The sequence below is a fragment of the Rhinopithecus bieti genome, unplaced genomic scaffold (assembly GCF_001698545.2).
Source record: "Rhinopithecus bieti isolate Rb0 unplaced genomic scaffold, ASM169854v2 scaffold_10347, whole genome shotgun sequence".
NCBI classification, from domain to species: domain Eukaryota; kingdom Metazoa; phylum Chordata; class Mammalia; order Primates; family Cercopithecidae; genus Rhinopithecus; species Rhinopithecus bieti.
The window spans coordinates 2718612-2733598 of NW_016806836.1; the positions used below are offsets into that span (position 1 = coordinate 2718612).

The window sequence follows — 14987 nt, forward strand, 5'->3', positions numbered from 1 at the left end:
CTATGTAGATATTGGATTTCTGTCTTCATTATACTGTTGTGTCAAAAGATCATCATAGGCAACTTCGTGCTCTATATTTACAGTATTATGTGCCCCACTGGATTCCTGTTGGTATCTGCCTTCTTGTTCATGACTGAGTAGGTCTTGTTCTCCATCTGCAGATTTACCAGAATTTCCTTTTGCATTTTGGCCAGACCACTGATCTTGATTAGGATTTGGTGTCTGGATTTGAGACTTGCCTTCTACTAGCTTTTCAGTTTGGAAAGAAAGACTGCTTTGGGATACGTCTTTCTTAATGCTCTTTCCTCCATAGTTGAGTTGTCTTTCTTCTGTACTTGAAGATTGGTATGATATTTTATTTTTCTTATGGCCGTGCTCTTGATCTTATTGGTATGATACTTTATGTGCCTTCCGGCCATGCTCTTGATCTTGATTGAGATTTTTTGTCTGGTGTTGATTCTTGTTATATACTAGGAGCTCATCTTGGGTAGTAAAAATGTCTTTGGATCCATGTTGGAGTCTGTGTTGACGTGCAGGACGGAGTGAAGTTTGTAGTTTACTTGAATGTTCCTCTCTCACTTCAACCACATTTTGGTAATGCCCTTTATTTCGATGAGAATTTTGAGTCTCACGTTGTTGTTTGTTAGCTACTAGCTCTTCAGTTTGGAGAACATAACTGCTTTGGGATCCACCTTGTGTTCTACCTTTTTGTGCACCAGAGGCTGAAGCTTGTTCTTTACTTAGTCCACGAACCCATAGCCTTTCTTCTGTGTTTGAATATTGGCTGGATATTCCCTTTCCAGATGGGCTATTCCCGTGATCTTGGGAAGGATTTTGTGTCCCATGATGAACTTGGCCTCCTTTACGACGTATAACTATCAGACGAAAATGACGTTTTGGTTTAACATGGTCTCTGCCTTTTTGTTTATAATTGAGCAGTCTTTGACTTCTACCGAGATGCTGTTCTGATTTTGTTGTTTTATGTTGGGCATTCAAATCATACTGCTGACTTTTTCGGGTCCGGTCATGATCATTGGCGTCTACATGATATGTGTGTTGAATAGAAAAACTGCCTTTGGATTCAGTATGTTGTTTGTCTTTTTGTCCAGAATAGTGCTGGCTCCTTTGTCTATGTGGAAATCGGGAAGATCCACTTGGTAATTGGCCTTTTGATCCACCTGGTAATTAATAATAGAAATATATACATTCATTACCTCCAAAGCTCTCTTGCAACTCTTACCTCCCACCTTTTCCTAACAAATTACTGATATTTCCAAAAGCCTACAGCGTAGGGTGGAGAAAAATCAATTCTCATCAAGGAGAAGAATCTGTGCCTGAACAGGTTACTGTTTGCACCCTGAATACCCTTAGAGGCCATTCTTTCTGAGTAGCTTTCCCAAGGCTTACCCTCTCCACTCACCTTTTTGTCCCATCACAGCTGCTTGCTTCTCCAAGATAAGGAGGAGGGAAAGGACAAAGAGGATGATGGACTTCATCTTGCTTGAAAAATCTTGTCTGAGAACTGAGTGGATCTCTTCATTTATATGTTCCTTGAGTGGGTGTGCCATGGGTGGAGCTGAAATGTCAAAAGGCACTGCCCTTTCATAGCTTATTAGTAAATGCCAACTTCCTTGCCACTGCTCAGTGGGGGATAATGTCAAAGTCCCCAGGGACTTAGCATGGGGACATAATGTCAAAGGCAATTTTTTTTACTTCCAGAATCCCCAGCAAAATTTTATCGGTCCTTGTATATCATCAAGCCAGATCGCTTGCATTACACAGAAGACATTCAGTCCGGAGTAGGAAGGAGACTAGCTTCAGGTTACAAAAGTAACTGGTGGCTGACTATGCCTTCATATTCTAAATGGGTTTCCTTTCTGATGCCATCACTTAAATACTCAATTTTAGGTATAACTCTGTACTTCACCTTGTTTTAAAATAATCCTGAGATGCATTCTGTTTTACTTGAAAAGGAGCAGTCATAGAAGTAGAATGACACAGAAGAGAAAGAAACTTTATGGAAGGCAAAGAAAAAAAGTTTCAACAAATAAATGAGGCACACCAATGTCAAATGTATCTGTGAAGTTCATCACAATCAAGACTGACATGTGTCAAAAACTTTCTAATGTCACTCACTGCTAGTAATGTTAACGAGAGATGAATACACTTGTGTTAGGTTGTCAGTTGAAGGATGGAGTCCAGCTGAAACCATCTCAAGAAGTCTGATTTCATGGTGGAATGAGAGCTGAGGCTGGATCTGGAGGGTGAGGTAAGCTCCAGAGATTTTTTGAAAGGATAAGAAAAATTTAACATGTTTTTATGATGATAGGAACAACTGTTGGAAAAGAAGTAAGAATGTTGGTTTCCAAATTGGATTATTTGATGATATCTACCTAAACGGCAAAATATATTTTTTAAATTAAAGCATTTCATACTTTTGTAATAAACTGCTGCACCCTCCAACAGGCTGTGAGAAATATTTGCCACCTTCAATGGATTAAATAATGTATTGAGAGTGGAGCTAAAGCTAAAATTTTTACCTTGGGTGGAAGCATAGGATTTTTTGCTTTTGTTTTGTTGTGGTGTGTTGTTTTGTTTTGTTTTTTGCAATTGTGAAAACTTCCTGAAAAATCCAAGGAAGGTTTTTTTTACTTTGACTGAAAAAGTCCTTGTTATGAGCAGACCACAGGAGAAGCAGTAACATTTGAACAGTGACCCTGTATGCATTCAGAACACTGTGGAGGGTAGTTCTGGAGAAAGGATGGCTTGAAAACTTTTTTTCAATTATTCTCTCTTAAAATCCTAACCTTCCTGTAAGCAATGCTATATGGAAGGGGAGAAGGGAAAGGCCAACCACAGAGAAAAATGCTATGCCATCAAACATAAAGCATGTGAGCTACATGGTTTCTCTATGAGCCACTCTGAGATCTTACCAGTTTTATCTGTTTGCCCTAAGGACAGTAAGTATTTCCTTATGGCAGGGACCCCAAAAGAGAAGAGTAAAGTTTTCCTGGACACAAATTTGTTGCTGTATCTGCTAATCACTATAATCTTCCTTACACTTCCCTTAAGGAAATACCAGGAACTGTTCTGTTGCAAGATTACCAGAACAAAGTAGACTTTGAAATATTAATCTTACTTATAGATCAAAAACAAAACTTTCAACTAATCTAGTGTCCAAAAGATACAGATAAAACAAATGTGCACAAGATTTTCAAAAACAAAGCAGGAAAATGCAAACCGGGCATAACATGTGATTATGATACTCATATCATGATTGGGTTTAATGAAATTTGAAAAAAAAAAGCATTTCAAAATCAAAAATAAATCTATTGATAAAGATGAAAGCAGAAATCAGTAATTTGGAAAGCAGAAACATGGTATAGTGCTGCATACATCTTAGATGTGGTATCATGATTGGGAAAATATCAAATGATAAAAAAAACAAGGAAAAAATAGTAGAATATTTTAAAGTTCACCAAGTAGGAGAGAGGCCACTGACCTTGACACAGCTTATATGCCCCTGCGGCAGCAGAGTAGCTATATGTCCACACTGAGTACCTGAGAAATAGCCCTGTAACACCCTCTCCCTCCACAGACACAACTGTGGCCTGCCCATTGGCCCTGTGCTCCCAATAAGGGCTTGAGAAACAGACTCACAAGCTCCCGTGCTGGATGTGACACCACGCTGGCCCAGCTGCCAAAAGCCCATTTCCCAAACCTGAGAAACAGCCCATGGGCCACCCCTAGTGGGCATACCCAAGCCAGCTGAGCAGCTAGGTGGTCATGTCCCAGGTCTGAGAAACAGTCTCACAGACTGCTCTGGTGGTCACACCTGAAGGACAACCAAGAAGCTCCGTGCCTGCACCCTAAGCCTACAAAACATCTTCTTGGGCCACCCCTTACAGAAATGCTCAAAGCCTAGCCACGCGGCCATTCAGCTGTGTCAAGTGCCTGAGAAATAGCCCTCTTTCCCCTCTTATCCCCTTCCTCTCATAGGCCATCCAATCAGCCTTACACCCACATCTTGGGCCTGAGAAAAAGCCCAGTAGACTGACCCTGGTAGACATGTCTTCAGACCAGTTGAGCTTCTGTACTTCCATGTCCTGAGACCAAGAAACAGCTTCACAGGCCACCCCTCACCTGTAGTCACGCACACTGACTGAATAAACATGAGCCCATACTTCCAGCCAGGATAACAGCACTCTGGCCCCAATGCCGTTGAGTCATACCTTAGTTGAATCACCTACCACGTGGATGCACACACCCCTGACCTGAGAATTAGCACTGGAACCACAGCACTGGTAAAGCCATGCCACTGTAGCAGCACACTCTCTCAACTACAGCGCTGAAAAGCTCTCAATTGGCACAAGTGTGGATTATAGGTGAAGAAACTATGTGGAAATAATACTGCTACATACACCTACAACAAAACCCAACAAACCCAAATGAACTAATACCTAAAGACCCATTCATAAAAATAAGCTTTCACTTATGAAATCTACTCCATAAAATTGGAAGAGGCAACTTTTCCATCAGATGCATAAAATAATAGCAGAAAAGTTCTTGCATCTTGGGAGAGAGATAGAAATCCAGGTCCAGGAAGCTATAAGAACCCTAAATAATTCAACCTAAACAGGTTCTCTCCAAGGCACATTTTAATTGCATTGCTAAAAGTCAAAGACAAAGATTTTTAAAAGCAGCAAGATAAAAATGTCAAGTCACATATAAGGTAATTCCCATTTGACTAACAGAATTTCTCAGCAGAAACCTTACAGGCCGGGAAAGAATGGTATAATATACTCAAATTACCAAAAGAAAAAAATTGTCAGCCAGGAACATCACACTCAGCAAAGATATCCTTTAGAGATGAAGGAGAAATAAAATCTTTCGGAGAGAACAAAAATTAAGGGAGGAGGGTGGCAGAACAAGATGGTGGAATACAAGGCTCCAATGATCCCTCCGCCCCCAACAAGGTCGCCAATTTAACAAGTATCTGCAGAGAAAGAGCACCTTTATAAGAACCAAAAAATCAGGTGAGCACTCACAGTGACTGATTTTAACTTTATGTCACTGAAAGAGGCACTGAAGGGGTAGGAAAAACACTTGTATCATGATGCCACCCCTCCTTCATCTCCCGGTTGCAGGTATAGGGCACAGAGCATTTCTGTGCACGGGGTGAGAGAAACCACAGCAATTATAAGTTAAAAAGTGGCAGGAATGAAGTTAAAGTAGAGAGTCTTTACTAGTTTTCTTTCTAGTTTGTTTGTTTATGGAAGCAGTATTAAGTTGTTATCAGTTTAAATAATGGGTTATAAGATAGTATTTGTGAAGTGTGAGTCTTCCAACTGTGTTCTTCTTAGTCAAGATTGTATGGCTATTTGGGATCCCTTGAAATTCCAAATGAATGTTAGAACCCGCTTTTCCATTTCTACAAGAAAGCCATAAAATTTTTTTATGAGAATTGTATTGATTTGGGCCTGGCGCGGTGGCTGTAATCCTAGCACTTTGGGAGGCCGAGGCAGGTGGATTGCCTGAGCTCAGGAGTTCGAGACCAGCTTGGGCAACACGGTGAAACCCCTTCTCTAGTAAAATACAAAAAATTAGCTGGACATGGCAGCGTGCGCCTGTAATCCCAGCTACTCGGGAGGCTGAGACAGGAGAATCGCTTGAACCTGGGAGGCGGAGGTTGCAGTGAGCTGAGATCGTGCCAATGCACTTCAGCCTGGGCGACAGAGCAAGACTGTCTCAAAAAAAAAAAAAAAAAAAAAAAGAGAATTGCAGTGATTTCATGATCACTTTGGGTAGCATGCCATCTTAACAATATTAAGGCCTCTATTTCACAAATACAGGATCTACATCCATTTATTTAGGTCTTTACTTTCTTGGGGAAATGTTTTGTAGCCTTTAGTGTATAAGACTTACATGTCATGGATAATTTATATTTCTAAGCATTTTGTTTTTTATGGCATTCTAAATAGAATCGTTTACTGAATTTTAATTTTGAATTTTGCATTATCAATGTATAGAAATACAACCGATTGTTATCTTTTAATCATGGATTCAGCAACATTGGTGATTTCGTTTGTTAGGTCCCATGGTTTCTTAGTTGGTGCTTTGGAAATTTTTGCATATGTATTGTCTGCTAATGAAGGTAGTTTCCCTGTTCCTTTATTTTTTTAATTTTATTTTTCTATAAGTTGTTGGGGTACAGGTGTTATTTGGTTGTATGAGTTAAGTTCTTTAGTGGAGATTTGTGAGAACCTGGTGCACCCATCACTCGAGCAGTATACACTGCACCATATTTGTTGTCTTTTTTCCCTCACCCCCCTCCCACTCTTCCCCCCAAGTCCCCAAAATCCACTCTATCATTCTTATTCCTTTGTGTCCTCATAGGTTAGCTCCCACATATCAATGAGAACATACGATGTTTAATTTTCCATTCCTGAGTTACTTCACTTGGAATAATAATCTCTAATCTCACCCAGATCATTGAAAATGCTGTTAATTCATTCCTTTTTATGGCTGAGTAGTAGTCCATCATATATACATATATGGGCAACACGATGAGATATATATATATATTCTATGATATGTGCTGCCCATATTGGAATAATGAAACTGGACCCCGTCTCTATCCATATACAAATGTCAACTCAAGATGGATTACAGACTTAAATGCAAGACCCGAAACTATAAAAATCCTAGAAGAAAACTTAAGTAAAATCTCGGCATTGGTCTAGGCTAAGAGTTCATCCCTCATAAGCACAAGAAACAAGACCAAAAATAGACAAATGGGACTTAATTAAACTAAAAATCTTCTTTACAGCAAAAGAAACAATCAACAAGTAAACAGACAACCTGAAGGGCGGGAGAAAATATTTGCAAACTCTACCCCAACAGAGGACTGATATCAGAATTTATAGTGTATGCAAAAAACTCACCAACAACAAAAATCAAATATTTCCTTAAAAACTGGGCAAAGGACATGAATATACATTTTTCAAAAGAAGACATACAGATGGCCAACAAGCATCTGAAATAATGCTCAACATCACTAATCATCAGAAAAATGCAAATTAAAACCACAAGAAGATATCATCTAACACTAGTCAGAATGGCTATTATTGAAAAGTAACAAAATAACAAGATGTTGTGAGGATGCAGAGAAAAAAGAATGCTTATACATTGTTGGAGGGAATGTACATTAGTATACGCTCAATGGAAAACAATTTGGTGATTTCTCGAAGAACTAAAAATAGCACTACCATTTGATTCAGCAGTCTCAATACTGGGTATTTACCCAAAGTGAAATAAATTATTATATCAAATAGATAACTGCACTTATGTGATTATTGCAGCACTGTTCACAATAGCAAAGAGATGTAATTAACCTAAGTGTCCATCAGCAGAGGACTGGATAATGAAAATGTCATATATATATATATATATATAATATATATATGGAAAATAGTATTGGAATGTATAATATGGAATTATACCTTATGGAATACATAATGGAATATGTATATGGAATATGTATATGGAATATATAATGGAAAATAATATATGGAATATTAGAATATGGAATACAGATATGGAATATAGATATGGAATATATATGGAATATAAATATAGAATATAGATATATGGAATATGTATGGACTATATAGATATGGAATATGTAGATGAATATATATATATAGAATTATATATGGAATACTATTTAGCCCTAAGTAAGAATGAGTCATGGTCTTTTACAGCAACATGGATGGAACTGGAGGGCCATTATCCTTAAAGGTAAACCATGCCAGAAACAGAAAAGTCAAGTACCATATATTCCTCACTTATAAGTGAGAGCTAAGTAATATGGACACAAAGTGTGAATAATAGACACGGAGACTCAGAATCATGAAGGATGGGGAAGCAGAGGAATGAGAAATTACTTACTGAGTTCATTGTACATTATTTGGATGGTGGTTACACTAAAAGCCCATACTTCACACTGTGCAATGTATCAGTGCCACAAACCTGCACTTGTACCCCTTAATTTATACAAATTTAAAAGGAATTCCAACCCAAGGCTACAACAATTCAGGAGTGGTTTTATTAAGAAAACCAAGTGAAGCTCAGCAAAAAGAGACAGTTTTGTGACAGTGTAACTTGTTCTTTTCCCATATTTTTGCCCAGCTGTGGTGGTATCCTGGAAAGTCAGTAAGTCCTTGCACTGCATATTGTGAAAACCAACAGCTTAAGCATTCACTGAAGAGAGAAGGATTTCTCTTTCTGCCTTCCAAAATCTTTCATCCCTAGGAAATTATCTACAAATTTACCCATGTGCCAACTCTTTTAAAAAGCTTTTTTTCTTTAAAAACATACATTTATCTCATCTAACTCAGAGTGTGGTCCTGTGTGGCCAATGCTGTCCCAGAGGCAATTATTTTATGTGTATAAAGTAATTGGTACAAGTGCAGTTTGTTAATGGATAATATTATATAGTGGTGAAGTCTGGTGTTTTAGTGAAACCATCACTTGAATAATGTACATTGTATTATTAATAATTCTTCATCCGTCCTTGTCATCCACCCTCTCACACTTCGAAGTCATCAGTAATCTATTATAGCACACTCTATGTCCATGTGTAGACATTATTTAGTTACCACTTATATAAGTGAGAACATGCAGTTTTTGACTTTCTGTTTCTGAGTTCTTTCACTGAAAATAAGACTCCAGTTCTATCCATGTTGCTTGTAAAGAACATGATTTCCAATTTTTTTTTTTTTTTTTTTTTCCTTTTGGGGGGGGGGGAAGTTTTTTGACCTCATAGCTACTTCAGACGCAAGACTAACTAGAGCTAAAAAGAGCATGACCCAAAAAACAAAAAATGAAAACGTAGGAAAGAGGTGGTCCAGTGTGTCTTGAAACTCTTTGTGTTACTTTTGGAATTTAAAAGGCTATATCATGTGTAGCATTTGTATGTTTCCCCAGTGCTGTGAACATGCCTCAGGAAAGGCCTAAGAGAGCCCTAATAGTTTACCTCTGGCTGAATTCCATGCTCTGTGTGAGTAGGATAGTGAAGTCCAAGTAGAGTTGTAAACTACTTGCTGCAACAATGAAGTATATGACTCATCATAATACACACACAACCCCTTGGAAAAAGTCCAGGTGATTACATAATTTAAGATCATGGCTGTCCCACTCATTACCGACTAGTAAGCTAAAAAACAAAGATTTAGTGGCTGCACATGAATGTAACTGTAAACTTCACAAAATTAGTTCCAAGAGGTTACCCAAGTGAGTAATCCAGCAATGAAAACCTCACAAACAAATGGTGAAGAGATAATCTGTTTCCAAAGCTGCCAAATTATTATTAAGGTAAAAAGTCCCAGTTTTATTCAAAAAAATTTATGAGACATGCAAAGAACAGGAATATTGCCCCATACACAGAAAGAGGGAAACAATAAAATAGAAATATTCCTTTAAGGCTGGGCACAGTGGCTCACGCCTGTAATCCCAGCACTTTGGGAGGCCCAAGGCAGGCGGATCACCGAGGTCAGGAGATCGAGGACCATCCTGGCTAACATGGTGAATCCCTGTCTCCGTACTAAAAACACAAACAAGTATCTGGGCGTGGTGACAGGTGCCTGTAGCCTCAGCTAGTCGGGAGGCTGAGGCCAAGAGAATGGCTTGAACCCGGGAGGCAGAGCTTGCAGTGAGCCAAGATCGTGGCCACTGCACTCAGCCCTGGCGACAATGCCAAGATCCTGTTAAAAAAAAAAAAAAAAAATGTTCCTCTAAGGAGCCCCAGACAATGGCCTAGTGACAAAGACATCCAGCTAGTATACCTCAACGAACTAAAGGAAATCATGGACACAAAGACTAAAGAAAAGTATGAAAATCATATCTCACAATATTGAAATAATTCAAGATAAGTGATGAAGTTGTAAAGTACAATCGCTAAAATAGAAATTCACCAGATGGGCTCACCAGCAGGTAGGAATGGACAGAAGAAAAACCCGACATAAGTATAGATCAGTCGAGATTATACACTCTGAGGAACAGTAAAAAAAAAAAAAGAAAGAAAAAAAGAAAAAAAATGAACAGAGTTTCAAAGACTTATGGCGCATAATCTAGTGTAAAAACGTATGCATAATGGGGATTTCAGAAGAAAGAGAGAATGGCACAGGACATTTGACGATGTAATGGCTAAAAACATTTTGATTTTGCTTAACACTATTAATCTCCACATCTAAGAAACTCAGTGAATGCCAAGTAAGAAAAAATCTAAGAGATCCACACCTAGACAATTTATAATCAAAATATCAATGACAAAGATGACTAATCAATAAGCTTAGCAGATTATTTCTCATGAAAACCATTCAAGCCAGAAGATAGTGAGAGAACATGCCAAAAGTGGTGAAAGAAATATTTGTCCAGCAAGAATTCTATATCGTGGCAAATCTATCTTTAAAGTCAGGGAAAAATTAAGATACTCCCAGATATATAAATACTTCAAGTTCATCACCATTAGACTTGCCATACATAAAATACTCATTGACCTGATGGTATATAAAGAAAAGCCTTAAGAATACATACTACCCCAAAATATTATTAGAGTTAATAAATGAATTCAGGAAGGTGGAAGACATAATGTCAATGTATTACACATATGAAATTGCGTGTGCATTATGAAAAAACCCATTTACAATAGCCTCAGAAGAATGAAATACATAGTAGTTCACTTAAGCAAAAAAATGGCAACACCTGTACACTGAAAAACAACAAATCATTGTTCAGAAACATTTAAAAAAAAAGACAGAGAGAGCCATTCCATGTTTGTGAATCGAAGACTTGATATTACTAGGCTGGCTATTTCCATATTTGATCTATAAATTGAATAGAATTCTTATAAAATTCCAGATGACTTTTTGCAGAAATTGACATGTTAATCCTAAAATTCATGTGTAAATACAAGACACCCAGAATAGCCATCACAATCTTGGAAAAGGCTGAAAATTTGGAGGACTCACACCTCCCTATTTCAACACCTACTACAAAGCTACAGTATCAGGGCAGTGTGGTAGTAGCATAAGGATAGACACATACATCTAAGGAATAGATAATAAACCATTACATTGTAAGCTCACTTATCTTCACCAAGGGTAGTAAAACCATTCAGTGGGGAAAGTCTCACCTTATCAGCAACACATCCTAGGAAAACTGGATATCCACATGCTAAAGAATACAGTTGGAACCTTACATAACACCACATACAAAAAATGGACTCAAAATTTAAGAAAACCTAAATATATCAGCTAAAATTATAAAATACTTTGAAGCAAAACATAGGCATATATCTTTGTGATCTGGTAATCAACAAGTTTCTTAGACACGCCACTAAACACACAAGTAAGAAAAAAAGTAGATACAATGACAGATGAAAGTTAAAAACTTGTGAGTCAGAAGACACTAACACGAAAATGAAAGGACAGCCCACAGAATGGGAGAACACATTTGCAAATTCTATATCTGATAAGGGCCTAGCATTCAAAACATAAAAAGAATTCCTGATGCCAACAATAAAAAGATAAAATTTATGAATAAAATCAAGCGTGGATATTAAGAGACATTTTTCCAAAAGAAAACAAATGGCCAATAAGAAATGAAATGATGGCTGGGTGCAGCGACTCACGCCTGTAATCACCTAAGTGTAAGCACTTTGGGAGGCCAAGGCAGGTGGATCACCTGAGGTCAGGCGTTCAAGACCACCCTGGCCAACATAGTGAAACCCTGTCTCCACAAAAATACAAAAGAATTAGCTGGGCATGATGGCAGGTGCCAGTAATCTCAGCTACTCTGGAGGCTGAAGCAGGAGAATCGCTTGAACCCAGGAGGCGGAGGTTGCAGTGAGCCGAGATCGTGCCATTGCACTCCAGCCGGAATGACAGAGCAAGATTCTGTCTCAAAAAAAAAAAAAAGAAAGAAAGAAAAAAGAAATGATGTGCGATTTCATTAGTCCTCAGGAAAAATACAAATCAAAACCACAACATGATACCACTTCACATCTTTTGCAATAACTATAATCTTAAAAAACACACAATAGCAAGTGTTGACGAGGATGTGGAGAAACAGCAACATTCAGACATTGCTGGTGGGACTATAAAATGGTAGAGTCATTGTAGAAAACAGTGTGTCAGTTTCTTCAACAGTGTTGCCATGTGACCCCAAAATTCCGCTTCCATGATAATACCAAAGAGAACTGAAAATGTATTCACACAAAAATTTGCACATGAATGTTCATAGCAGCAATATCAATAATTAGTAAAAACAAGATCATCTTGGAAGAAAGGAACCTTGATCTGTACCTTGCATGGAATGCAAATATTAATCAATTGGAACCATAAACCTTAACATAGATGCTAAACCTATGCAGCTTCTAGGGAAAGATATCACAAACAGAACATTTTTGCAGGCTTGGAAAGGGCAAAAGTTCTTAGACACAGTAGTATCCAATTTAAAAGGGAAAATAGATATATTTGATTCTGTCACACTTTAAAACTTCTACTCTTCTGAATACACCATCATTAAGAAAAGAAAAGAAAAAAAAAAAAACCCAAACCACACACTGGGAGAAAATTTCACTCCTAGGTATTTACCACAGATAATTAAAAATACACGTTATTGTGTCTTGTACAGGGATTTATGTGATATCTTAATTCACTATCGCTCAATTGGGAACACCAAATGTTCACCTATCAGCAGATAAATGGAAGAACAAATATGGAGACTCAAACAATGTAATATTATTCAACAATAAAAAGAATGAACTGCTGATACATACAAAAACAGTGAATCTCAAACATTGAATAACAGTCAGACACAAAAGGTAATGTTATCATATGATTTCATTATGTAAGGATTAAAAACAAGCAAGTTATTAGTTTCTATGTCAGTATAAGATTTGCCCCTGAAGGGCTTCCAGTGAATTTGAAAGGGGCATAAGGCAAGATGAATGTTCTATATGGTCATCTAGGTGTTGGGCAACAACATGTATGTGTTTGTCAATCTCATTCAAACAGATATATAAGATCTGTGCATTTCTTTATATGAATTTTACCTCTATTTCAAAGAACATATAAGAAAAGATTGTTTTGTTATTATTATTTCCAAATTTGTTGTCATTCTGGCACTTTTCCCTGAGCACTTTGGCTGTGATCATCTCACTGCACACATCTAAGCATCTTTATGAGATGGTTATTATATCCCCTCATTAAGAGGCAGGAGGTCAGTATCAGATATCCTGTGGCCCAAGACTATGCAAGTAGTGGGAACCAAAGTTCATGCTAATCGTACCATAGCACACAGCATTTATGACTCTGGCTCTTTTGCTTGTTTACATGTCAGTTTATGTTTCCCTCCCCCATGCAATAAGCAACATGTCAGGGAAACTGTTTAATGTATTTCTGTCCATACATAGAGGAGAGAATCTGTTCAGCAGACTGTAGCAGGTAATTCTAGCTTCCCTGATGCTAAGGCCCCTAAGCCCATCATAACCTCTCCTTTCTAACTGCTGGGCTGGGAAAATAAAGCAGGTGACTGAGCACAAGGTCTCTATTCTCTTGGAAAGGTAGCAGTGAAGAGAGACAGAGTTCTCACGCCACTATGACAAAGTCTCTAATCACACACCTACAGGTGACATGAAGACATTAAGACCTGATGGAGACTCTTTCTTTCTCTTTCTTTCTCTCTCTCTTTCTCTTTCTTTCTTTCTTTCTTTTCTTTTCTTTTCTTTTCTTTCTTTCTTTCTTTCTTTCTTTCTTTCTCTCTCTTTCTCTTTCTTTCTCTCTTTCTTTCTTCTCTCTCCTTTCTTTCTTTCTCTTTCTTTTCTTCTTTCTCCTTCCTTCCTCCCTCCCTCCCTTCCTCCCTCTCTTTCTCTCTCTCTTTCTCTCTTTCTTTCTTTCATTCTGTCTTTCTTTTTCTTTCTTCTTTCTCTTTTTTCCATCAGGAAACAGTACTTTTATTGTACATATGAGACAAACAAAACAACAACAAATGCTTTGCCAGAGTCATACAACCAAAGAAGTAGAACTAAAAGGAAAATTTATGGTAAGCAATTGCTAATTCTCTACAATTTCTTCTTCACTAAGCTATTGCAGCACAGGGGCCATTCAGCTGTGTATGCGTGTGCTGCATGTGTGTGAGAAGTGGAGATGGGTACCTGTGGGCCCACACCACACCCATATACATATTTCTTGGCTGATCTATACTAATCCTTAACAATGACATACTTGGTAGATTTTATGACTTAATACACACATAACTGGATGCCTGGCTGTGGTGATGGACAAACATAGCTACACCTACTCTTTTGGCTCTTTTGATGAAGTTGACCCTCTGACTTTCAAACTGTTGGCTAGCTTAGGGAATGATTCACTTCTCCTGGAAGATGTCGTGGCTCTTAATAAACTTATGGCTCCTTGGTTGTTGGTATGTGGGGCCCAGGCTAACCCAACTCTGGGCCTATATAATCCATGATTTTGAGGGTGGGCAACAGTGCCAGTATCTGCTCCAAGTAGGCCTGTGTCGTTCTGAAGCATTCATGTCCATCTGACCTATTCTAGCCCTACCAAATTTACTGTAGCAATGGGCCGCATTAGACATCATCTTTAAGATCTTACTGACCTCCTTTCTTTCTTTTTCCTTCCTTTCTTCTTTCCTTCCTTCCTTCCTTCCTTTTCTTCCTTCCTTCCTTCCCTCTTTCCTATTTCTTTCTTTCTTTTCTCTCTCTCCTTTCTTTCTTTTCTCTCTCTCCTTTCTTTCTTTTCTTTCCTTCCTTCCTTCCTTCCTTCCTTCCCTCCCTCCCTCCTTTTTTCCTTCTTTCTTTCTTTCTTTTTCTTTCTTTCCTTCCTTCCTTCCTTCCTTCCTCCTTTCTTTCCTTCCTTCCTTCCTTCTTTCCTTCTTTCCTTCCTTCCTTTCTTTCCTTTTTT

At 38.1% G+C, this 14987-nt stretch overlaps 1 protein-coding gene across 1 annotated transcript; it reads right to left on the reverse strand.

Annotated features, from left to right (window-relative positions):
• On the reverse strand, positions 1-1496 carry LOC108533365 (semenogelin-1-like). The gene is given in 2 exon segments (XM_017877981.1): positions 1-1178; positions 1421-1496. Coding segments are annotated over 2 exon segments (1254 nt in total).
• Between the last annotated feature and the right edge of the window lie 13491 nt (positions 1497-14987).